Below are 25087 nucleotides of genomic sequence, written 5' to 3'. Positions count from 1 at the left end.
CTGTTAACACCATGGCTGGATCCCAAATGGAACCCCATGCCCTACATAGGGCCCATAGGTGTTCTGGTCAAAAGTAGTGCACTCTATAGAGCAAAGGGTTCCATTTGGGATGCATCCCGTGGCTTGGACGGGGCAATGTGCCGGGGTTACGGTAGAAAGACATTGCCCTGACATTTGGTTCCGCCCCTGTATTAAAATTCTAAATCAAATAACTAAATGATCCTTGGTATGATCTTCTTAAAACAATTTCAGATAGCTTAGTAGAACCCCCACCCCCTCTTTCCCCCGGCTTAGACTGTAATGGGTTAATCAATGGAGCACTTTCCCACACTGTTTCATTGGATGTTATAATTGCATTGGGGATTCTTTGTGTGGTGCAATCTATTTGAAAGTGACTATAATTTACAGCAGGTGTCTTCAACTGCACTTCCTGGAGCATTGAGGGTTTCTGTTCTGCTTCCCAGACAATGGCCAAGGTGCAAAAAAGATTGAAGAACAGATATGACATCATCGTTTGACCACTATCCAGGCTTTAAACTACGGCGCGCGACATGGTTCAATGTGCCTATAAATCAGCACAATCTGCTTTTTAATTTTTTTCGAATTGACGCTGTCTTTGGAGCTAGAATTGGGATCATGTATACTGTGCTAATGACGACACAAAAAAAGAGCAACAGAAAGCATAGTACAATACCGCAAAATCCCCAAATGAGGCGTTTATGGTAAATACACGGGGGTAATTATACACCTTTGCCATTAAGGCCAAAGGTGTATAATATCTTACACTATCGTGCCGACCCCAACGGAACTGTGCTGGCTCAGACAGTCTTTTCCAGCAGGGTTACAGCTACTATGGTGGATACATAACCAGGCAAGCCCAGTACGGCTCTGCTCGGCAGGATGTAAAGGCTACTACTGAAGGAGAAGCTGTCGTCAACAGACACTGTGGCCCTCGAAGGCTAGGAATGGGATACCTGCTTTAGAGCATCAACCCAGACGGTAGCCTCTACAATTGTGTACATCCTATGGATTGGGTACATCCTATGGATTGGGTATGGATTGGGTACATACTATGGATTGGGTACATCCTATGGATTGGGTATGGATTGGGTACATCCTATGGATTGGGTACATCCTATGGATTGGGTATGGATTGGGTACATCCTATGGATTGGGTATGGATTGGGTACATCCTATGGATTGGGTACATCCTATGAATTGGGTACATCCTATGGATACATCCTATGAATTGGGTACATCCTATGGATTGGGTACATCCTATGGATCCATCCTATGAATTGGGTACATCCTATGGATTGGGTACATCCTATGGATTGGGTACATCCTATGGATACATCCTATGAATTGGGTACATCCTATGGATTGGGTACATCCTATGGATTGGGTATGGATTGGGTACATCCTATGGATTGGGTACATCCTATGGATTGGGTATAGATTGGGTACATCCTATGGATTGGGTACATCCTATGGATTGGGTACATCCTATGGATACATCCTATGGATTGGGTATGGATTGGGTACATCCTATGAATTGGGTACATCCTATGGATTGGGTACATCCTATGGATACATCCTATGAATTGGGTACATCCTATGGATTGGGTACATCCTATGGATACATCCTATGAATTGGGTACATCCTATGGATTGGGTACATCCTATGGATTGGGTATGGATTGGGTATGGATTGGGTACATCCTATGGATTGGGTACATCCTATGGATTGGGTACATCCTATGGATACATCCTATGGATTGGGTACATCCTATGGATACATCCTATGGATTGGGTACATCCTATGGATTGGGTACATCCTATGGATTGGGTACATCATATGGATACATCCTATGGATTGTATCCTATGGATACATCCTATGGATTGGGTACATCCTATGGATTGGATACATCCTATGGATTGGGTACATCCTATGGATTGGGTACATCCTATGGATTCATCCTATGGATACATCCTATGGATTGGGTACATCCTATGGATTGGGTACATCCTATGGATTCCAAAGGAAATATCATTGAGGCCAGTGCTGCTCAACCCTCTTGCTGGAGATGTCCTGTAGGTCTCAGTCCAGCCCTAACCTGACATACCTGATTCAGCTAGTTAAGGTCTTGGTAAGCAGCTAATAAACTACGGTGTGCTAAATAACGGTTGGACTGAAACCCTGCAGGACGGTAGCGCTCCAAGGCAGCAGCCCTGATCTAGCCTATCAGAGGGCAAGGGAGGGCTATTACCATATTCACAAAACCTATCCAGACTTCTCAGATTTAAAAGCATTGTCTAGGGGGTGGGGCTAGGAGTGGATTTGTAACTGGCTGTTCCATCAGCATAGTGGAAGCTGATTGGACAGACAGTCTACACACCTCACTGTCTATCAAAAAGAATGGATTCATCTCAAACTGTCCCTTTAGACTATTGAGAAACAGCCTTCCTGACAGGATATGACCTCACCCGTAAGAGGAAGTTCCGGGGGGGCAGAGCACAGCGATGACACGCCCCCTGAGCCGTCCTGTCTGCCGCTGGACCTCGATCACCATCACGTCACCACCACTCCTGGAACACAACACAGTAGTGACTAAAGATCTGCTCTTGGCAGAGTCAAATAGGTACTGTTTCAGTGGGGCTGACCACGTAGATTATACTCATAGATTCTAATTATACTCTGATTCAAATCACTTCTTGCTGATTCGAGTATTGGCTCAATAATGACAAAGAAGCCCAAAACGTGTCTGCTGCAGAGGGACAAGACAAAGCCATGATAAAATATATTGGCTCACCATTAACTAGAAAGTTAGATAGAGAACAAGCTATAGCTGACTAGCACAACAACTAACGGTAGCAATCATGGTTACTTTGCACATGTTTTATTTTTATGTTTGACATACTTGGTTAGTTGAATAGTATTTTGTAAATGACAAACCTTATTCAAAACTCTAAATTGTGATTTGAGGACAGACCTAAGTCCCATCTGTTGGCATATTTCCACCATAAGACTTTACCACAGTGTTTGGCCTAAAGACATAGATAGACCTTAGTGTTTCACCCTCTGAAGCCTGGCCCAAAACAAGTCTACTCTGGGCCAGAAAAAGACCCTGACCTGGATCCAGACTGGGCCAATTGGGCTTTTTCTAAAAAAAACTTTTCCTTCACAAAAGGAACCGTTCAGATATTTCAGTGGTTGTTGATTCTGCTCTTCACGTCTTTAGTGTCAGCCCGAGCTATGGAAACACAACTTCCCCTAAATAACAACTAGTGCTTACATCCAAAACAGATTGGAGTAGGACCAGACAGACCAGATGGAAATGTTGCAGTATCAGATCTCACAACGCCTGGAGGAGTGTTAACGTCAGGAACCACCTAAATATGGTACAGCAATATTTTCTTGACTGCAAAAATGTCTGTTGTAAGACAGTGTGACATGCTGGGTTTGTGTGTGTAGCATTGTGGGTACCTGGGGATCCAAAGGGTTCCATTGACAGCCAGCACAGTGAGGGCCTGCAGGTGGGGGGGAGTGGTGGTAAAGGTTGTGGTGGGGTCAGAGTTCACCACAGGGTCAGGGTCGTCTGGGTGGTCCTGAGGCCTCTCTTCCTCCTCAGTGGAAAAAGGCATACTGCTGGAACTAGCCAATGAGCTGAGTGCGCAGGAACTGGATCTTTCCAATCCCAGCGGCTCTGACAAGGGGCCGGATCGGTCAAATCCCAGCGAAGGGGTGGAGTCAGAGGACATGGAGCAGTAGTCCGTCAGCGAATCCTGGTGCTGGATGATCTGAGTTCCCGCCTCCTCGCTGTAGATCAGCGTCACTTTGTCGTTAGGACATTCCTCCTCATCTAGACTCTTCCTCTTTGAGTCAAGGTCAGGACTAGTAGCCATGGTAACCCCTGCAGGTCGCTGTACAGTGAACACGTCCCGGAGAGGGTTGGCGTCTCCACAGCTGGAATGACGAAATGATATTTGTATTATGTGTATGTATTGGTCACATGGTCTGCTGCATAGTGAAATTGTGTCTTGGCTGTGTATGTGTATTTATTATGGATCCCTATTAGCTGCTGACTCTTCCTGGGGTCCAGTTTATACAATTAAAAAAATATGACAATACATTCACAGATTTCACAACACACTGTGTGCCCTCAGCCCCCGACTCCACCACAAGCACATATCTACAGTTCTAAATCCATGTGTATGCGTGTCTATAGTGTGTATCTTATCATGTGTGTGTATGCATGTGTCTTTGGCTATGTTTATGTTGCTTCACAGTCCCCGCTATTCCATAATATATTTGTATCTGGGTTTTTTTTTATCACTGCTTGCATCAATTACATGATGTGGAATAGAGTTCCATGACGTCATGGCTCTATGTAGTACTAACAATGTACTGTGCGCCTCCCATAGTCTGTTCTGGACTTTGGGACTGTGAAGAGACCTCTGGTGGCATGTCTTGTGGGGTATGCATGGGTGTCCGAGCTGTGTGCCAGTAGTTCAAACAGACAGCTCGGTGCATTCAACATGTCAATACCTCTCACAAATACAAGTAATGATGAAGTCAATGTCTCCTCCACTTTGAGCCAAGAGAGATTGACATGCATATTATTAATATTAGCTCTCTGTGTACATCCAAGGGCTAGCCGTGCTGCCCTGTTCTGAGCCAATTGCAATTTTCCTAAGTCCCTCTTTGTGACACCTGACCACATGACTGAACAGTAGTCCAGGTGCGACAACACTAGGGCCTGTAGGACCTACCTTGTTGATAGTGCTGTTATGAATGTCTCCATCTTAGCTACTGTTGTATCAATATGTTTTGACTATGACAGTTTACAATCCAGTATTAGTTTAGTCCCCCCAACTTGCTCAATTTCCACATGATTTATTACAAGGTTTAGTTGAGGTTTAGTGAATGATTTGTCCCAAATACAATGCTTTTAGTTTTAGAAATATTTACGACAAATGTATTCCTTGCCAACCACTCTGAAACTAATAGCTGACATGTATAGTATGGTGTTGATTCACCCACACACATAGACACACTGGCTTTACTCATGTCATTAGTAAAGATTGAAAAAAGTAAGGGGCCTAGACAGCTGCCCTGGGGAATTTCTAATTCTACCTGGATTATGTTGGAGAGGCTTCCATTGAAGAACACCCTCTGTGTTCTGTTAGACAGGTACATCTTTATCCACAACATAGCAGGGGGTGTAAAGCCACAACACATAACATTTTCCGGCAGCAGACTATGATCGATAATGTCAAAAGCTGCACTGAAGTCTAACAACACAATCTTTTTATCATCAATTTCTCTCAGCCGACCAGCACAGCACTTACACAGTCATTTGTGTAAGTGCTGTGCTTGTTGAATGTCCTACTGAAAGTGTGTTGTCAATTAGTTCACTGTAAAATAGCATTATATCTGGCCAAACACAATTATTTCCAAAAGTTTACTAAGGGTTGGTAACAGGCTGTTTGGTCAGCTATTTGAGCCAGTAAAGGGGGCTGTGTCCTACCTACCACCAGCGTATCCTATAGCTGTGTCCTACCTACCACCAGCGTATATTATAGCTGTGTCCTACCTACCACCAGCGTATCTTATAGCTGCGTCCTAATAACACCAGCGTATCCTATAGCTGTGTCCTACCTACCACCAGCGTATATTATAGCTGTGTCCTACCTACCACCAGCGTATCCTATAGCTGTGTCCTACCTACCACCAGCGTATCCTATAGCTGTGTCCTACCTACCACCAGCGTATATTATAGCTGTGTCCTACCTACCACCAGCGTATCCTATAGCTGTGTCCTACCTACCACCAGCGTATCCTATAGCTGTGTCCTACCTACCACCAGCGTATATTATAGCTGTGTCCTACCTACCATCAGCGTATCTTATAGATGTGTCCTACCTACCACCAGCGTATCCTATAGCTGTGTCCTACCTACCACCAGCGTATCCTATAGCTGTGTCCTACCTACCACCAGCGTATCCTATAGCTGTGTCCTACCTACCACCAGCGTATATTATAGCTGTGTCCTACCTACCACCAGCGTATCTTATAGCTGTGTCCTACCTACCACCAGCGTATCCTATAGCTGTGTCCTAATAACACCAGCGTATCCTATAGCTGTGTCCTACCTACCACCAGCGTATCTTATAGCTGTGTCCTACCTACCACCAGCGTATCTTATAGCTGCGTCCTAATAACACCAGCGTATCCTATAGCTGTGTCCTACCTACCACCAGCGTATCTTATAGCTGTGTCCTACCTACCACCAGCGTATATTATAGCTGTGTCCTACCTACCACCAGCGTATCCTATAGCTGTGTCCTACCTACCACCAGCGTATCCTATAGCTGTGTCCTACCTACCACCAGCGTATCTTATAGCTGTGTCCTACCTACCACCAGCGTATCTTATAGCTGCGTCCTAATAACACCAGCGTATCCTATAGCTGTGTCCTACCTACCACCAGCGTATCTTATAGCTGTGTCCTACCTACCACAAGCGTATCTTATAACTGTGTCCTACCTACCACCAGTGTATCCTATAGCTGTGTCCTACCTACCACCAGCGTATCCTATAGCTGTGTCCTACCTACCACAAGCGTATCTTATAGCTGTGTCCTACCTACCACCAGCGTATCTTATAACTGTGTCCTACCTACCACCAGCGTATCTTATAGCTGCGTCCTACCTACCACCAGCGTATCTTATAGCTGTGTCCTACCTACCACCAGCGTATATTATAGCTGTGTCCTACCTACCACAAGCGTATCTTATAACTGTGTCCTACCTACCACCAGCGTATCCTATAGCTGTGTCCTACCTACCACCAGCGTATCCTATAGCTGTGTCCTACCTACCACAAGCGTATCTTATAGCTGTGTCCTACCTACCACCAGCGTATCTTATAACTGTGTCCTACCTACCACCAGCGTATCTTATAGCTGCGTCCTAATAACACCAGCGTATCCTATAGCTGTGTCCTACCTACCACCAGTGTATCTTATAGCTGTGTCCTACCTACCACAAGCGTATCTTATAACTGTGTCCTACCTACCACCAGCGTATCCTATAGCTGTGTCCTACCTACCACCAGCGTATCCTATAGCTGTGTCCTACCTACCACCAGCGTATCTTATAGATGTGTCCTACCTACCATCAGCGTATCTTATAGATGTGTTCTACCTACCATCAGCGTATCTTATAGATGTGTTCTACCTACCATCAGCGTATCCTATAGCTGTGTCCTACCTACCACCAGCGTATCTTATAGATGTGTTCTACCTACCATCAGCGTATCCTATAGATGTGTTCTACCTACCATCAGCGTATCTTATAGATGTGTTCTACCTACCACCAGCGTATCCTATAGATGTGTCCTATCTACCATCAGCGTATCTTATAGATGTGTTCTACCTACCATCAGCGTATCTTATAGATGTGTCCTACCTACCATCAGCGTATCTTATAGATGTGTTCTACCTACCATCAGCGTATCTTATAGATGTGTCCTACCTACCATCAGCGTATCTTATAGATGTGTCCTACCTACCATCAGCGTATCTTATAGCTGTGTTCTACCCATTAGTCTAACACTACCTCACCCCACCCACCCACGTCTCACACACCTGTACGTGGCACAGAGCTGGTAGGTGGCAGCGTGGTACAGCTGCAGGGTGTTGGTGTGGTCGTCCAGGGTCCACACCGCCTCATCCCCCCACAGACAGGGGCTGGAGGCCAGGGCCTGTATGGAGGATGGTGGGTCGTAGGGGTCCAGACGATGCACCGCCTGGAGGGTCCGGCAGTCGATCACCAGCAGGCCTGGACCATGGGAGTACCACAGCTGGGAGGAAGAGCAAGGTGGAGATAAGATTTACACTTTATGATAACCATTCATATTACCAGAGTTTAACCCTGTAACATTGTAATGAGGTTACCGGTATTTCACTACTGTATACAATTATTTACTATTTCATCATTGGACATTGTGGTATACAGGTATATTGAAATATATCAGAATATCTAGATAGATAGATAAATAGATACATTTTGATATATCGGCATATTGATATATCTATTCCAACCTGGGATCCACTGTGGACCAGGACCATGCTCCTGACTGGGTAGGGTCTCTGTCTGGGGTCAGAGTCCTCCATCCCAAACATGGTCGTATTGAGGGTGTGAGAACACAGGTAGGTCTCTCCTTCTACAGGCATGTCATCCATTAGAGAGTACACTGCCACCAGACCGTCTGACATCCCCATGAAGACACACGCCTGGGTCTGCTTGGGTGGGAGGAGACCAGAATGTTAGGTTGGGGGGGTGTATACGGAATGGAGAGTGGTTGAAGGGACGTGGAGAGGGAGAGAGAGACAGAGATAGTAAAGATATCAACAACACATCCCAACCTTGATAAAGACTGAAGACTAGATGAAAAGCATGAACGGAGGTGAAAACATTCTTGTTTACTAAGTTAAAATAGAGAGCGGGGCAGTAAAAAGACTGCACTGCTGCAGTAAATAATACAACCAGTAAATCAATCTACTGTACGTTCTTCTAATGTAAGTGTAAATATGCGTTTGATAGCATTCGTCATTCCCAACACATATTTACATGTCATACAACCAGGTCAGCGCCTAAGTGTCACTGTAGAATGTTTTCCCCAGAGTTGTTCCTCCCACGACCTCAGAGTCCCCCTAGCAACTACCAGCGGTTGTTCTACTGTTGTCTACAGCAGGGCCTGACTGTTCTACCTGTACTGCTGACTTCAGTGGAGGATGGGTTTCTGGGAAGGAGGGAAAGCTCAAAGGGGGCTCCACGTCTGCAGTGTAACACCCTGAACAGCCGACGTGTCAGAAATATGTTAGATAGAGCTATGGTACTTTGGGGGTGTTGCTTCTGTCAAAGTTCAAACAAATGGAACTATCCAACACTTCTGCGCCCCTTCTTCGAGGCAAGCAAATCAAAGTGCCCTGCAGGTATAATGTGAGAGAGCCTTTAGCTCCTTATCCCCAGACAGACAGCAGGCTCCACTAGGTCAGACTCAATACCTGGACTACCCCAGCCACAGGACACTTCAAAGGGCTGAGGGTCTAGGGAGAGGGGGGTGAAGGGGAGGTGGGGGGGCAAACAGGCAGTGCTCACTAGAAGCACTGAAAGCGTCATGTTGACACAAAACTAATTTACACTTTGAAATGACTTGGCCATTGACTTTTCCTAAATAAGTATATTTAACACAGCACAGCTGATGGCCCATCTAAACTACACCTATACTATAATGAAATACATTTTACACATAATAATAGAGTTAGTCTAAACACAAGATTAAATGGACAATAGTCTGATGGGTGACAATATTAACAATAGTCAAATTGTATATGAAGAGATGGACTAGTGCAGCTTGGACTTGATACAGAGGGAAACGGAGCAACAAAAAGTGTCTTTTTAAAATCCCCCTACAGCAGACGTAGGCAACTAGATTCAGCCACTGGCCCATTTTAGTCAGTCGGATGGTCGGGGAGGCCGAACATTATTACAATGATCTGTGCACCACAAATGACCACGACTAAGAGATTGTTATGGAAATGAACAATCATTCCAGACCTACTCCTGTGACGGGCCGGGCGCAGTGCACGCTGACCAGGTGCACGGTGTTTCCTCCGACACATTGGTGCGGCTAAGAAGCAGAGCGGCTTGGTTGTGTTTCGGAGGACGCATGGATTTCGACCTTCGTCTCTCCCGAGCCCGTACGGGAGTTGTAGCGATGAGACAAGATAGTAACTACTAACAATTGGATACCATGAAATTGGGGAGAAAAGGGGGTAAAAATTCAACAACAAAATAAAAATATATATGACTTTTACCAAGAGTAACCACGTCCATGCACTCCACACATGAACACGAGGCAGCATACAACCCAGGCCACTAAGCACAGACTAGTAACATAATAAAACACATCATATGTTCTGTTCTTTAGAAGTACATTTTCTTATTTCAATGTTTCTTTAGACCTGCCAAAATGAAATTATAATGGGTGTGGTTAGCGGTTTTTCGTTTTCTTTTTACAAATAGGCTACAGTAACATATACCAATGAAAATGATATTATGTTCTTTAACAAATATACACATTTGTATTCTAATGTTACCTTTATAAACACAACCAAAGGAACATTTTTCGGGATGCATATATTAAATGGATTTATACTGTTTGAATGTTGACATCAAAAAGACGCGCCATTGGCTCAGAGTGGGACCGCTCGAGGGCTGGCATTTCTACTGTTAAGAGGACCGTAAAAACCTCTTACCACAGTAGCTGTGTTAGTTACTGATGGTCAGAACGCTAATAAATCCCTACAAATGGTGAAAACAGTCAGGCTGGTTTGGAAGGCAGTTAGATGGTATTATTATCCACTGCTGTTCTGTTACTGTATAAACACTTTACAGTACAGAGATAAGAGAACACCGACTATCCAGTGTATCAGAGTTACATTGGGGTTTAGTAGATGGCAGAACAACAATGGGTTGGGTTCCCATAATTCTTTCTCACAGAGATCCGTGTAATCATGTATGGTTGTCTGGGGCTACAACAACAATGTGTATTGTTGGGGTTACTGGTGGACCGGTTCGGGAACTACTGGTCTAGGAGATGGTTTGAGATAGGGTTGTCACGGTAGCAGTATCGCGATAAGTCTGGTAGCAAGGAAACAAAACATGATGCGGATTTCAATTCTAAAGGAAAACAATCCTAATTTTGGAAACAAAGAGCATTATGCTATCACCCAGAGTCAAATGTGTTTATTTTCTAAGCTATACACAATATTGTATGAAAGGTTCCTAAAGGAGCAAATAGTAGTCTGCTTCATGTGTTCGCCATGGAAAATCGAGTATGGTATTATTGTGATACTGGTATCATGACAACCATACAGGGCAGTAGTGAACAGTATATTACATGGTCTCTGGCGGGCACGGGGAACAGACAGTTGACAACAGTAGGACAGGACAGTTACCTGATCTCTGGCGGGCAAGGGAAACAGACAGGTGACAACAGGAGAGTTACCTGGTCTTTGGCCGGCACGGGGAACAGACAGGTGACAACAGGAGAGTTACCTGGTCTCTGGCGGGCATGGGGAACAGACAGGTGACAACAGGAGAGTTACCTGGTCTCTGGCGGGCACGGGGAACAGACAGGTGACTATAGCAGGACAGGAGATCTGTTTCTGGGGCTGGCTCAGTGGACACATCTCCTTTAGACTGTAGATGAACACTTCCTGCTCCTAGAACACACACACACACACACACACGTAAATACACACACACATGTATGTACAGTTGAAGTCGGAGGTTTACATACACTTAGGTTGGTGTCATTAAAACTCGTTTTTTCAACCACTCCACACATTTCTTGTTAACAAACTATAGTTTTGGCAAGTCAGTTAGGACATCTACTTTGTGCATAACACAAGTAATTTTTCCAAGAATTGTTTACAGACAGATTATTTCACTTATAATTCACTGTATCACAATTCCAGTGGGTCAGAAGTTTACATTCTGTGCCTTTAAACAGCTTGGAAAATCATCATTATGTCATGGCTTTAGAAGCTTCTGAGAGGCTAAATGACATAATTTGAGTCAATTGGAGGTGTACCTGTGGATGTATTTCAAGGCCTACCTTCAAACTCAGTTCCTCTTTGCTTGACATCAAATCAAAAGAAATCAAAAGAAATCAGCCAAGACCTCAGAAAAGATTGTAAGACCTCCACAAGTCTGGTTCATCCTTGGGAGCAATTTACAAATGCCTGAAGGTACCACGTTCATCTGTACAAACAATAGTAGGCAAGTATAAACACCATGGGACCAACCAGCTGTCATACTGCTCAGGAAGGAGACGCGTTGTCTCCTAGAGATGAACGTACTTTGGTGCAAAAAGTACAAATCAATCTGAGAACAACAGCAAAGGACCTTGTGAAGATGCTGGAGGAAACAGGTACAAAAGTATCTATATCCACAGTAAAACGAGTCCTATATCGATATAACCTGAAAGGCTGCTCAGCAAGGAAGAAGCCACTGCTCCAAAACCGCCATAAAAAAGACAGATTACGGTTTGCACATGGGGACAAATATTGTACTTTTTTGAGAAATGTCCTCTGGCCTGATGAAAGAAAAATAGAACTGTTTGGCCATAATGACCATCATTATGTTTGGAGGAAAAAGGGGGAGGCTTGCAAGCTGAAGAACACCATCCCAACTGTGAAGCATAGAGGAGACAGTATCATGTTGTGGGGGTGCTTGCTGCAGGAGGGACTGGTGCACTTCACAAAATAGATGGCATCATGAGGAGGGGAAAATTGATGTGGATATATTGACGCAACATCTCAAGACATCAGTCAGGAAGTTAAAGCTTGGTCACAAATGGGTCTTCCAAATGGACAATGACCCCAAGCAGACTTCCCAAGTTGTGGAAAAATGGCTTAAAGACAACAAAGTCAAGGTATTGGAGTGGCCATCACAAAGCCCTGACCTCAATCCTATAGAAAATGTATGGGCAGAACTGAAAAAGCGTTTGCGAGCAAGGAGGCCTACAGACCTGACTCAGTTACACCAGCTCTGTCAGGAGGAATGGACCAAAATTCACCCAAAACGTTTGACCCAAGTTAAACAATTTAAAGGCAATGCTACCAAATACTAATTGAGTGTATGTAAATGTCTGACCCACTGGGAATGTGATGAAAGAAATAAAAGCTGAAATAAATCATTCTCTCTACTATTATTCTGACATTTCACATTCTTAAAATAAAGTGGCGATCCTAACTGACCTAAGACAGGGCAATTTTTTACTAAGATTAAATGTCAGGAACTGTGAAAAACTGAGTTTAAATGTATTTGTCAAAATACATGATATATTTGAGATTCTTCAAAGTAGCCACCCTTTGCCTTGATGACAGCTTTGGTTGAGAGAATGCCAAGCGTGTGCAAAGCTGTCAACAAGGCAAAGGGTGGCTACTTTGAAGAATCTAAAATCTAAAACATATTTTGATTTGTTCAACACTTTTTTGGTTACTACATGATTCCATGTGTTATTTCATAGTGTTGATGTCTTCACTATTATTCTACAATGTAGAAAATAGTAAAAATAAAGAAAAACCCTTGAATGAGTAGGTGTCCAAACTTTTGATTGGTACAGTACACGCACGATCACACACTTACAGAAAAATAATGTATACAGATATACATAATCTACTCAAGGTGAATAATGTTATAAGCTTCCATTTCATGGGCAGAGCAATACTTAAAAAATATTGACAATGATCATTTTGGATATAAACCCCCATCTATTCTTTAACATGTACCCTAATTCCATAAGTACCCGTGTATTCTTGGCGGTTCCCAGTGACACTCCCCATACATGTTATCACTAGACTTTACACTGCCTCACCAGGTAACATGACAGCAACACAACTTAGCCTGAGCCTACACACTACAAAGCCAAAGCCACAGGTTAGACTGGAGATGAACATACTTATGGTATGGTGAGAGCAATTGTACTGACATGGTGTCAACATGTACATTGATTACATTACGAAATCCACCTAAGAAGGCTTATGGCTTTACGTCTGAGGTTTTATGTCATGCTGAGTTCCATTGCGACAGAGGGCTATGTAAACTGTAAACTTGCAATGTAAATCCAGTGTTAAGGATAGTTTGGCCAACCCCACCCCCAGAGTTTATGTAAACTCACATATAAGTAAACTGTCAGATGCAAAGAACATGTATGAATAAGTATAAGTATTCTATTCTAATGTCCATAGGAAACCCAGTGTTAGTGATTGTTTGGCCAACCTCTGTGGCGGTCCATAAGGTGTTATCCATCTTCATCTGACAGCTCAGCCTGGTTCCTGGACACGGCATCCTCTTCACCTCTACCTGACCCGTCTCTATGTTCACCACACTGTAGTTCCTATAGGACAACACACATTCACTATCACACTGTAGTTCCTATAGGACAACACACATTCACTACCACACTGTAGTTCCTATAAGACAACACACATTCACTATCACACTGTAGTTCCTATAGGACAACACACATTCCCTACCACACTGTAGTTCCTATAGGACAACACACATTCACTACCACACTGTAGTTCCTATAGGACAACACGCATTCACTACCACACTGTAGTTCCTATAGGACAACACACATTCACTATCACACTGTAGTTCCTATAGGACAACACACATTCACTATCACACTGTAGTTCCTATAGGACAACACACATTCACTACCACACTGTAGTTCCTATAGGACAACACACATTCACTATCACACTGTAGTTCCTATAGGACAACACACAATCACTAGCACACTGTAGTTCCTATAGGACAACACACATTCACTATCACACTGTAGTTCCTATAAGACAACACACATTCACTATCACACTGTAGTTCCTATAGGACAACACACATTCACTATCACACTGTAGTTCCTATAGGACAACACACATTCACTAGCACACTGTAGTTCCTATAGGACAACACACGTTCACTACCACACTGTAGTTCCTATAAGACAACACACATTCACTACCACACTGTAGTTCCTATAAGACAACACACATTCACTACCACACTGTAGTTCCTATAGGACAACACACATTCACTACCACACTGTAGTTCCTATAGGACAACACACATTCACTACCACACTGTAGTTCCTATAGGACAACACACATTCACTACCACACTGTAGTTCCTATAGGACAACACACATTCACTACCACACTGTAGTTCCTATAGGACAACACACATTCACTACCACACTGTAGTTCCTATAAGACAACACACATTCACTACCACACTGTAGTTCCTATAGGACAACACACATTCCCTACCACACTGTAGTTCCTATAAGACAACACACATTCACTATTGCAGTTTCTAGAACACACACACACACACACACACACACACACACACACACACACACACACACACACACACACACACACACAGTAGTCCAACAAGTCATACAGAGACAATACACACCATTTAACCATGTTACCCTGACACAGAGTTAGGACAGTATTCAATCTTTCTCCTTCTTCCCCTGGCGGAGTAGTACCTGCTGACAATTATCATGTCATTCTCATGGTCGGTTCCCATGCTGGAAGCCCTGGCGCAATACCTCTATGAGGGGGTATTAGAATTACAAAGGATCTCTATGGGGTTAACAGCAGGACAGCTGCAGGCAATAGCAGTCATTAGCACCACCTGTATGGAGCGATGAAAGCTGGTTTATCGTGGTGAGATTATCTCCCTTCCCAAAGCACACACAGTCACACACAGTCACACACAGGGGGAGAGCAACACTAAAGCAATTACTTTCCACCTGGGAGCTTTATTACAGGACAGGAGTGTGTGTGTGTTACTCTCAGAGAGGTATGTGCACAGTATGTATGTGTGTGTGTGTGTTCTGCCTCCACTGCTCTTTATGAGACAGTCCAAGCATAAGCAGCTGAAATACACCCTCAGATCCTCAGGAAGTCTACACTGAGACTTTTTGGGCCAGGAAAACCTCTGAAATCAACACAAAGAGAAACCAACCTGTCATCCTTGTCCCCGTCCCAGAACACAGCGCTGTGTCCCTGCAAGTGGGACAGGAAGAGCTGGGAGTGTGTGTCACAGGCCAGCAGGTACTTCAGACATGGGAAACTGGGCTCCTGCATCTGCCTCACACACTGCATGGCCAGGGGCCTCTGGATCAAGAGAGAGACACACAGTCACTATGTCATACTGTAAGCCAGGGTTCCCCAATTGGTGAGCAGTGGACTGGTGATTTTATCTTAGCAAAAAGAATGTTGGACATAAAAGACTTGTACCTTGTCAGCTCAGGGATTTGAACTTGCCACCTTTTGGTTACTAGTCCAACGCTCTAACCACTAGGCTACCCTGCCGCCCCAAAGATATATACGATACTGTATATAAAAATGTATGTGGACACCCCTTCAAATTAGTGGATTCGGCTATTTCAGCCACACCCATTACTGACAGATGTACAAAATCCAGTACACAGCCATGCAATCTCCATAGATAAACATTTGGCAGTAGAATGGCCTTACTGAAGAGCTCAGTGACATTCAATGTGGCACCGTCAAAGGATACCACCTTTCCAACAAGTCCATTTCTGTCTTGCTAGAGCAGCCCCGGGCAACTGTAAGTGCTGTTATTGTGAAATGGAAACGTCTAGGAGCAACAACGGCTCAGCTGTGAAGTGGTAGGCCAAACAACCTCACAGAACAGGACCGCCGAGTGCTGAAGCGTGTAGCGCGTAAAAATAGTCTGTCCTCGGTTGCAACACTCACTACAGAGTTCCAAGCTGCCTCTGGAAGCAACGTCAGCGCAAGAGCTGTTCTTTAGGAGGTTCATGAAATGGGTTTCCATGGTCGAGCAGCCGCACACAAAGCTCGCCTCCATTGGACTCTGGAGCAGTGGAAACGCATTCTTCAGAGTGATGAATCACGAGTCACCATCTGACAATCTGATGGACGAATATGGGTTTGGCGGATGCCAGGAGAACGCTACCTGCCCGAATGCATAGTGCCAAATGTAAAGTTTGGTGAAGGAGAAATAATGTCTGGGGCTGTTTTTCATGGTTCGGGCTAGGCCCCTTAGTTCCAGTGAAAGGAAATCTTAACGCTACAGCATACAATGACATTCTAGATGATTCTGTGTTTCCAACTTTGTGGCAACAGCATGACAATGCCCCTGTGCACAAAGTGGTTTTCGAGATTGGTGTGGAAGAACTTGACTGGCCTGCACAGAGCCCTGACCACAACCCCATCGAACACCTTTGGATGAATTGGAATGCCGACTTCAAGCCAGGCCTAATCCCCCAACATCAGTGCCCGACCTCACTAATGCTCTTATAGCTGAATGGAAGCAAATCCCCACAGCAATGTTCCAACATCTAGTGGAAAGCCTTCCCAGAAGAGTGGAGGCTGTTATAGCAGCAAAGGGGGGGACCAACTCCATAGTAAAGCCTTCCCAGAAGAGTGGAGGCTGTTATAGCAGCAAAGGGGGGGACCAACTCCATAGTAAAGCCTTCCCAGAAGAGTGGAGGCTGTTATCGCAGCAAAGGGGGGACCAACTCCATAGTAAAGCCTTCCCAGAAGAGTGGAGGCTGTTATAGCAGCAAAGGGGGGGACCAACTCCATAGTAAAGCCTTCCCAGAAGAGTGGAGGCTGTTATAGCAGCAAAGGGGGGAACCAACTCTATATTAAGACCCATGATTTTGGAATGAGATGTTCGACGAGCAGGTGTCCACATACTTTTGGTCATGTAGTGTATAAGTGATCGTACACAAATGTAAGTAAGGTTTGATATTATTACGTTTTAGTCAAACATTATATCTGTTTGGGCTTCTTGTGATAAATTTGAAGTCTACAAATTATTTGTAATTATGTTTCCGGCCCCCTGACTATCCATTTAAGAAAAAAATCTGCTCATGGTTGAATCTAGTTGATGATCCCTGCTGTAAGCCACACAGCATTATAATATCAGTTGTTAATACACATCTAGATGTATGAAAGATAGAATGATATCATTATAGTGGTGCGGATGAGTCATCACACTTTCCTCTTTAAAAAGAGCATATTCAAGCCAGCACAGCTTGGCTCACTAGTGTGAATAGTGTATTGGCGTCCCAGCCCACAGACCCTCACCTTCTCAGGCTTAGTGTCCCAGCCCACAGACCCTCACCTTCTCAGGCTTAGTGTCCCAGCCCACAGACCCTCACCTTCTCAGGCTTAGTGTCCCAGCCCACAGACCCTCACCTTCTCAGGCTTAGTGTCCCAGCACTCGATCATCAGGCCATGCAGACAGTGGAACTGGACTTCCTCTGGGTTTCCCAGGGTGGGACGGATCCCTTTAGACAGCTTCTTAGCTATCTGGAGCTGGTGCTGACCCAACGCAGGCCTACAACCTGACAGCAACTCATACACAACCATCCCATACGAGAACATATCCACCTGAGTGAGAGTGAGAGAGTGAGAGAGAGTGAGAGAGTGAGAGAGAGAGAGATTGATTTAATATGTTATCCACAGTGCACATAACATTAAGAATACCTGCTCTTTGTGTAGGAGGGTGAATGGGCGGGTGAATGGGCAAGATAAAACATCTAAGTGCCTTTGGACAGGGTGGTAGTAGGTGCCAGGGACACCAGTTTGTGACAAGAACTGCAACACTGCTGGGTTTTTCACACTCAACAGTTTCCTTGGTGTATCAATAATCCATTTATTGCCTTACCTCACCTCATTTGCACACACTGTATATAGACTTTTCTATTGTATTATTGACTGTATGTTTGTTTATTTCATGTGTAACTCGTGTTGTTTGTGTCACACTGCTTTGCTTTATCTTGGCCAGGTCAGTTGTAAATGAGAACTTGTTCTCAACTGGCCTACCTGGTTAAATAAAGGTGTTCTCAACTAGCCTACCTGGTTAAATAAAGGTGTTCTCAACTAGCCTACCTGGTTAAATAAAGGTGTTCTCAACTAGCCTACCTGGTTAAATAAAGGTGTTCTCAACTAGCCTACCTGGTTAAATAAAGGTGTTCTCAACTAGCCTACCTGGTTAAATAAAGGTGTTCTCAACTAGCCTACCTGGTTAAATAAAGGTGTTCTCAACTAGCCTACCTGGTTAAATAAAGGTGTTCTCAGCCTACCTGGTTAAATAAAGGTGAAATAAAAAAATGGTCCATTATCCAAAAGACATCCAACCAACGTGACACAACAGTGGGAAGCATTGGAGTCAACATGGGCCATCATCCCTGTGGAACGCTTTCTACACCTTGTAGTCCATGCTCTGACGAATTGAGGCTGTCTGAGCACAAAAGGGGGTGCAACTCAATATTAGGAAGGTGTTCTGAATGGTTTGTACAGTCAGTGTATATATATCTATATTGATTTAATTGCTTTGGTAATGTACGTTTCCATGCCAATAAAGCTTCTCCAATTGAATTGAAATGCACGCACGCACACACACACGCACGCACGCACGCACACACACACACACACACACACACACACACACACACACACACACACACACACACACACACACACACACACACACACACACACACACACACACACACACACACACACACACACACACACACACACACACACACACCAGTCATCCCATTGTAATAGTCAGACTCTAATGTTATCTATGAAGGCCATTCAGCTTGGTGATGGAACACAAAACAGCATATTTTCAGTCCAAGAAACAGTCCAAGTTGAATTCCTTTCTATGAATGGCCATGAGCTTGAGATGAACAGCCCACTGTGGCTTTCTTCCCAGGGTTTATTTAACACAGCGCAGACAGATGGGGCCAAAATGCACCGAGTGGTGAGTTTCCACGCCCTGTTAGCGTTACGGGAGCAGTCCTGGCTCCTCGCCACAATGACATCACTTGGCAACTATTCTGAGAATCCTCAACGTCCGTGGTCCTCGGGGTCAGAGAGGCTACAGGTTAGGCCGTGGTCTTCGGGGTCAGAGAGGCTACAGGTAAGGCCGTGGTCCTCGGGGTCAGAGAGGCTACACGTAAGGCCGTGGTCCTCGGGGTCAGAGAGGCTACAGGTAAGGCCGTGGTCCTCGGGGTCAGAGAGGCTACAGGTAAGGCTGTGGTCCTCGGGGTCAGAGAGGCTACAGGTAAGGCCTTGGTTCTCGGGGTCAGAGAGGCTACAGGTAAGGCCTTGGTCCTCGGGGTCAGTAAGGCAACAGGTAAGGCCGTGGTCCTCGGGGTCAGAGAGGCTACAGGTAAGAACGTGGTCCTCGGGGTCAGAGAGACTACCGTGGTATATTCTCTATGGTACATTTTTATAAGGCCTCGTCTGTCATCAATCTCTATCATTGGTATGAAAGGGGAAATCCAATGTCGCCAAATAAAATATGGGTTGTTGAATATTATACTATTATATTACACACTATTTATGTATACCCAGTTTATAGATTAGTTAAGGACACAGAATGTCTGGTATTCCATCTCTCTGTCTTCCCATTTTACTCTCGCCATCTCTCTCTCTCTCTCTCGCTCTTTCTCCATCTCTCTCTCTCTCTCTCTCTCGCTCTTTCTCCATCTCTCTCTCTCGCTCTTTCTCCATCTCTCTCTCTCTCGCTCTTTCTCCATCTCTCTCTCTCTCGCTCTTTCTCCATCTCTCTCTCTCTCGCTCTTTCTCCATCTCTCTCTCGCTCTTTCTCCATCTCTCAGTCTTTCCATTTTAGTCACTCTCTTTCTCCATCTCTCAGTCTTTCCATTATGGTCAATCTCTCCTTCCTCTCCATCTCTTCTTGCAGCATTACAATAACTACATCCTGAAACCTCATTTGAAGTTAAATCAAAGAGGAATCCAAAAAGGATTAAAGTATGGCATGAGGGACATGATTGGCTGAGAACAGCAGAACAGGGTCAGAGTATAGACGTGAGGGTTTAACAGCAGAACAGAGTCAGAGTATAGACGTGAGGGTTTAACAGCAGAACAGGGTCAGAGTATAGACGTGAGGGTTTAACAGCAGAACAGAGTCAGAGTATAGACGTGAGGGTTTAACAGCAAAACAGAGTCAGAGTATTGACGTGAGGGTTTAACAGCAAAACAGAGTCAGAGTATTGACGTGATGGTTTAACAGCAGAACAGGGTCAGAGTATAGACGTGAGGGTTTAACAGCAGAACAGGGTCAGAGTATAGACGTGAGGGTTTAACAGCAGAACAGAGTCAGAGTATTGACGTGATGGTTTAAAGACACCTCTCACTTCCCTTTGAGAGGATGCTCAATTGAGTTGGAGGGTTAAAGGAGATTTAACCCCCTAGAAAAACAGTCAAACCAGTGTTTGTGTGTGTGTGTATGTGTGCGTCAAACCACTTAAAAGCCCTGCTAAGCCAGCCCAGACCCCCTAGAGAGAGTGGAGCCCAGAGATGGTAGACAGCCATGTTGGAAAGGCTCATTAAAATGAGGACATAAAAGCCCATAGGATTAAAGTACACAGAGACAGAGTTGGTTGGTTGGCTTCATACCGTAGTTGGCTAATTCATGGTTGACTAATACATATCAGAGTGGGAGTCGATTGCCTGATGAGTAACCACAGAGGGAGAGTTAATTGGATAATTAATATCAGGACAAGAGATGATTGGCTAATGAGCAGAAAAAGCAGGAGCTAATTGCCCACATAACCAACACAGAGGGCAAGTTGAGTAAATTCCAGGACACTATAGAATATATTCCACAAGAAACCTGGCATTTACGGGAACACTTCATTTCAGACAGGTAGGCTATGGGACATGACTGTACGTCCAGTACAGTCATACAGGCATTAGGGAATGGATGCCTTAGTCATAGACGTGGTAAATGATACAATCTACATGCTGTATGGACACATAGTTTAAACATATAGTACCCAGACATCCTGCACAGTAAAACACACACACACATCTCCTTACATTTCACTTACAGCAGCACACACGTTACTAAATCAGACACACATTACTAATCAGACACGTTACTAAATCAGACACACGTTACTAATCAGACACACGTTACTAATCAGACACACGTTACTAAATCAGACACACGTTACTAATCAGACACACGTTAATCAGACACACGTTACTAATCAGACACACGTTACTAATCAGACACACATTACTAATCAGACACGTTACTAAATCAGACACACGTTACTAATCAGACACACGTTACTAATCAGACACACGTTACTAAATCAGACACACGTTACTAAATCAGACACACGTTACTAATCAGACACACGTTAATCAGACACACGTTACTAATCAGACACACGTTACTAATCAGACACACGTTACTAAATCAGACACACGTTACTAAATCAGACACACGTTACTAAATCAGACACACGTTACTAATCAGACACACGTTACTAAATCAGACACACGTTACTAATCAGACACACGTTACTAATCAGACACACGTTACTAAATCAGACACACGTTACTAATCAGACACACGTTACTAATCAGACACACGTTAATCAGACACACGTTACTAATCAGACACACGTTACTAATCAGACACACGTTACTAAATCAGACACACGTTACTAATCAGACACGTTACTAATCAGACACACGTTACTAATCAGACACACGTTACTAATCAGACACACGTTACTAATCAGACACACGTTACTAAATCAGACACACGTTACTAATCAGACACACGTTACTAATCAGACACACGTTACTAATCAGACACACGTTACTAATCAGACACACGTTACTAAATCAGACACACGTTACTAAATCAGACACACGTTACTAAATCAGACACATTACTAATCAGACAGACGTTACTAATCAGACAGACGTTACTAATCAGACAGACGTTACTAATCAGACAGACGTTACTAATCAGACAGACGTTACTAATCAGACACACGTTACTAGTCAGACACACGTTACTAGTCAGACACACGTTACTAGTCAGACACACGTTACTAGTCAGACACACGTTACTAAATCAGACAGACGTTACTAAATCAGACACACGTTACTAAGTCAGACACACGTTACTAGTCAGACACACGTTACTAAATCAGACACACGTTACTAGTCAGACACACGTTACTAAATCAGACACACGTTACTAATCAGACACACGTTACTAAGACACACGTTACTAATCAGACACACGTTACTAAATCAGACACACGTTACTAATCAGACACACGTTACTAATCAGACACACGTTACAAATCAGACACACGTTACTAAATCAGACACACGTTACTAATCAGACACACGTTACTAATCAGACACACGTTACTAAATCAGACACACGTTACTAATCAGACGCGTTACTAAATCAGACACGTTACTAAATCAGACACACGTTACTAATCAGACACACGTTACTAAATCAGACACACGTTACTAATCAGACACACGTTACTAAATCAGACACACGTTACTAATCAGACACACGTTACTAATCAGACACACGTCACTAAATCAGACACACGTCACTAAATCAGACACACGTTACTAGTCAGACACACGTTACTAGTCAGACACACGTTACTAATCAGACACACGTTACTAATCAGACACACGTTACTAATCAGACACACGTTACTAATCACGTTACTCCAGCTATTTACCAAGTTCTGCTCTCCTGCGTTTGACTTCCCTGCCCCCAGTTACACACCCCATGACAATGATATTCAGTACCGTTACCCTAAATGATACAGTCAGTACCGTTACCCTAAATGATACAGTCAGTAGTGTTACCCTAAATGTTAGTCATGAACATTACCCTACATGATGCAGTCAGTAACATTACCCTAAATGTTAGTCATTAACATTACCCTAAATGTTAGTCATTAACATTACCCTAAATGATACAGTCAGTAACGTTACCCTAAATGATACAGTCAGTAACATTACCCTAAATGATACAGTCAGTACCGTTACCCTAAATGATACAGTCAGTACCATTACCCTAAATGATACAGTCAGTAAGTACCGTTACCCTAAATGATACAGTCAGTACCGTTACCCTAAATGATACAGTCAGTAATATTACCCTAAATGTTAGTCATGAACATTACCCTACATGATGCAGTCAGTAACATTACCCTAAATGTTAGTCATTAACATTACCCTAAATGATACAGTCAGTAACGTTACTCTAAATGATACAGTCAGTACCGTTACCCTAAATGATACATTCAGTACCGTTACCCTAAATGATACAGTCAGTACCGTTACCCTAAATGATACAGTCAGTAGTGTTACCCTAAATGTTAGTCATGAACATTACCCTACATGATGCAGTCAGTAATATTACCCTAAATGTTAGTCATGAACATTACCCTACATGATGCAGTCAGTAACATTACCCTAAATGTTAGTCATTGACATTACCCTAAATGTTAGTCATTAACATGACCCTAAATGATACAGTCAGTAACGTTACCCTAAATGATACAGTCAGTACCATTACCCTAAATGATACAGTCAGTAAGTACCGTTACCCTAAATGATACAGTCAGTACCGTTACCCTAAATGATACAGTCAGTAATATTACCCTAAATGTTAGTCATGAACATTACCCTACATGATGCAGTCAGTAACATTACCCTAAATGTTAGTCATTAACATTACCCTAAATGATACAGTCAGTAACGTTACTCTAAATGATACAGTCAGTACCGTTACCCTAAATGATACATTCAGTACCGTTACCCTAAATGATACAGTCAGTACCGTTACCCTAAATGATACAGTCAGTAGTGTTACCCTAAATGTTAGTCATGAACATTACCCTACATGATGCAGTCAGTAATATTACCCTAAATGTTAGTCATGAACATTACCCTACATGATGCAGTCAGTAACATTACCCTAAATGTTAGTCATTGACATTACCCTAAATGTTAGTCATTAACATGACCCTAAATGATACAGTCAGTAACGTTACCCTAAATTATACAGTCAGTACCGTTACCCTAAATGATACAGTCAGTAATATTACCCTAAATGGTAGTCATTAACATTACCCTAAATGTTAGTCATTAACATTACCCTAAATGATACAGTCAGTACCGTTACCCTACATGATGCAGTCAGTAACATTACCCTAAATGTTAGTCATTAACATTACCCTAAATGATACAGTCAGTAACGTTACTCTAAATGATACAGTCAGTACCGTTACCCTAAATGATACATTCAGTACCGTTACCCTAAATGATACAGTCAGTACCGTTACCCTAAATGATACAGTCAGTAGTGTTACCCTAAATGTTAGTCATGAACATTACCCTACATGATGCAGTCAGTAATATTACACTAAATGTTAGTCATGAACATTACCCTACATGATGCAGTCAGTAACATTACCCTAAATGTTAGTCATTGACATTACCCTAAATGTTAGTCATTAACATGACCCTAAATGATACAGTCAGTAACGTTACCCTAAATTATACAGTCAGTACCGTTACCCTAAATGATACAGTCAGT

General features: G+C 43.5%; 1 protein-coding gene across 1 annotated transcript in view; it reads right to left on the bottom strand.

The window, feature by feature from the left end:
• The window catches only part of LOC139384611 (leucine-rich repeat serine/threonine-protein kinase 1-like), a 90923-nt gene that overhangs the window by 7485 nt on the left and 58351 nt on the right, over positions 1 to 25087 (bottom strand). The window contains exons 24-31 of the mRNA XM_071129431.1: positions 17857 to 18051; positions 15629 to 15780; positions 13862 to 13979; positions 11182 to 11298; positions 8110 to 8307; positions 7654 to 7868; positions 3489 to 3968; positions 2489 to 2590 (exon numbers count right to left, since the gene is read on the bottom strand). Coding sequence (XP_070985532.1) covers positions 2489 to 2590; positions 3489 to 3968; positions 7654 to 7868; positions 8110 to 8307; positions 11182 to 11298; positions 13862 to 13979; positions 15629 to 15780; positions 17857 to 18051 — 1577 coding nt within the window. The remainder of the gene's footprint in view (positions 1 to 2488; positions 2591 to 3488; positions 3969 to 7653; positions 7869 to 8109; positions 8308 to 11181; positions 11299 to 13861; positions 13980 to 15628; positions 15781 to 17856; positions 18052 to 25087) is intronic.

Source organism: Oncorhynchus clarkii, chromosome 26, assembly GCF_045791955.1.
Source record: "Oncorhynchus clarkii lewisi isolate Uvic-CL-2024 chromosome 26, UVic_Ocla_1.0, whole genome shotgun sequence".
Classification (NCBI taxonomy): domain Eukaryota; kingdom Metazoa; phylum Chordata; class Actinopteri; order Salmoniformes; family Salmonidae; genus Oncorhynchus; species Oncorhynchus clarkii.
This window is presented reverse-complemented; position numbering and strand designations above follow the sequence as displayed.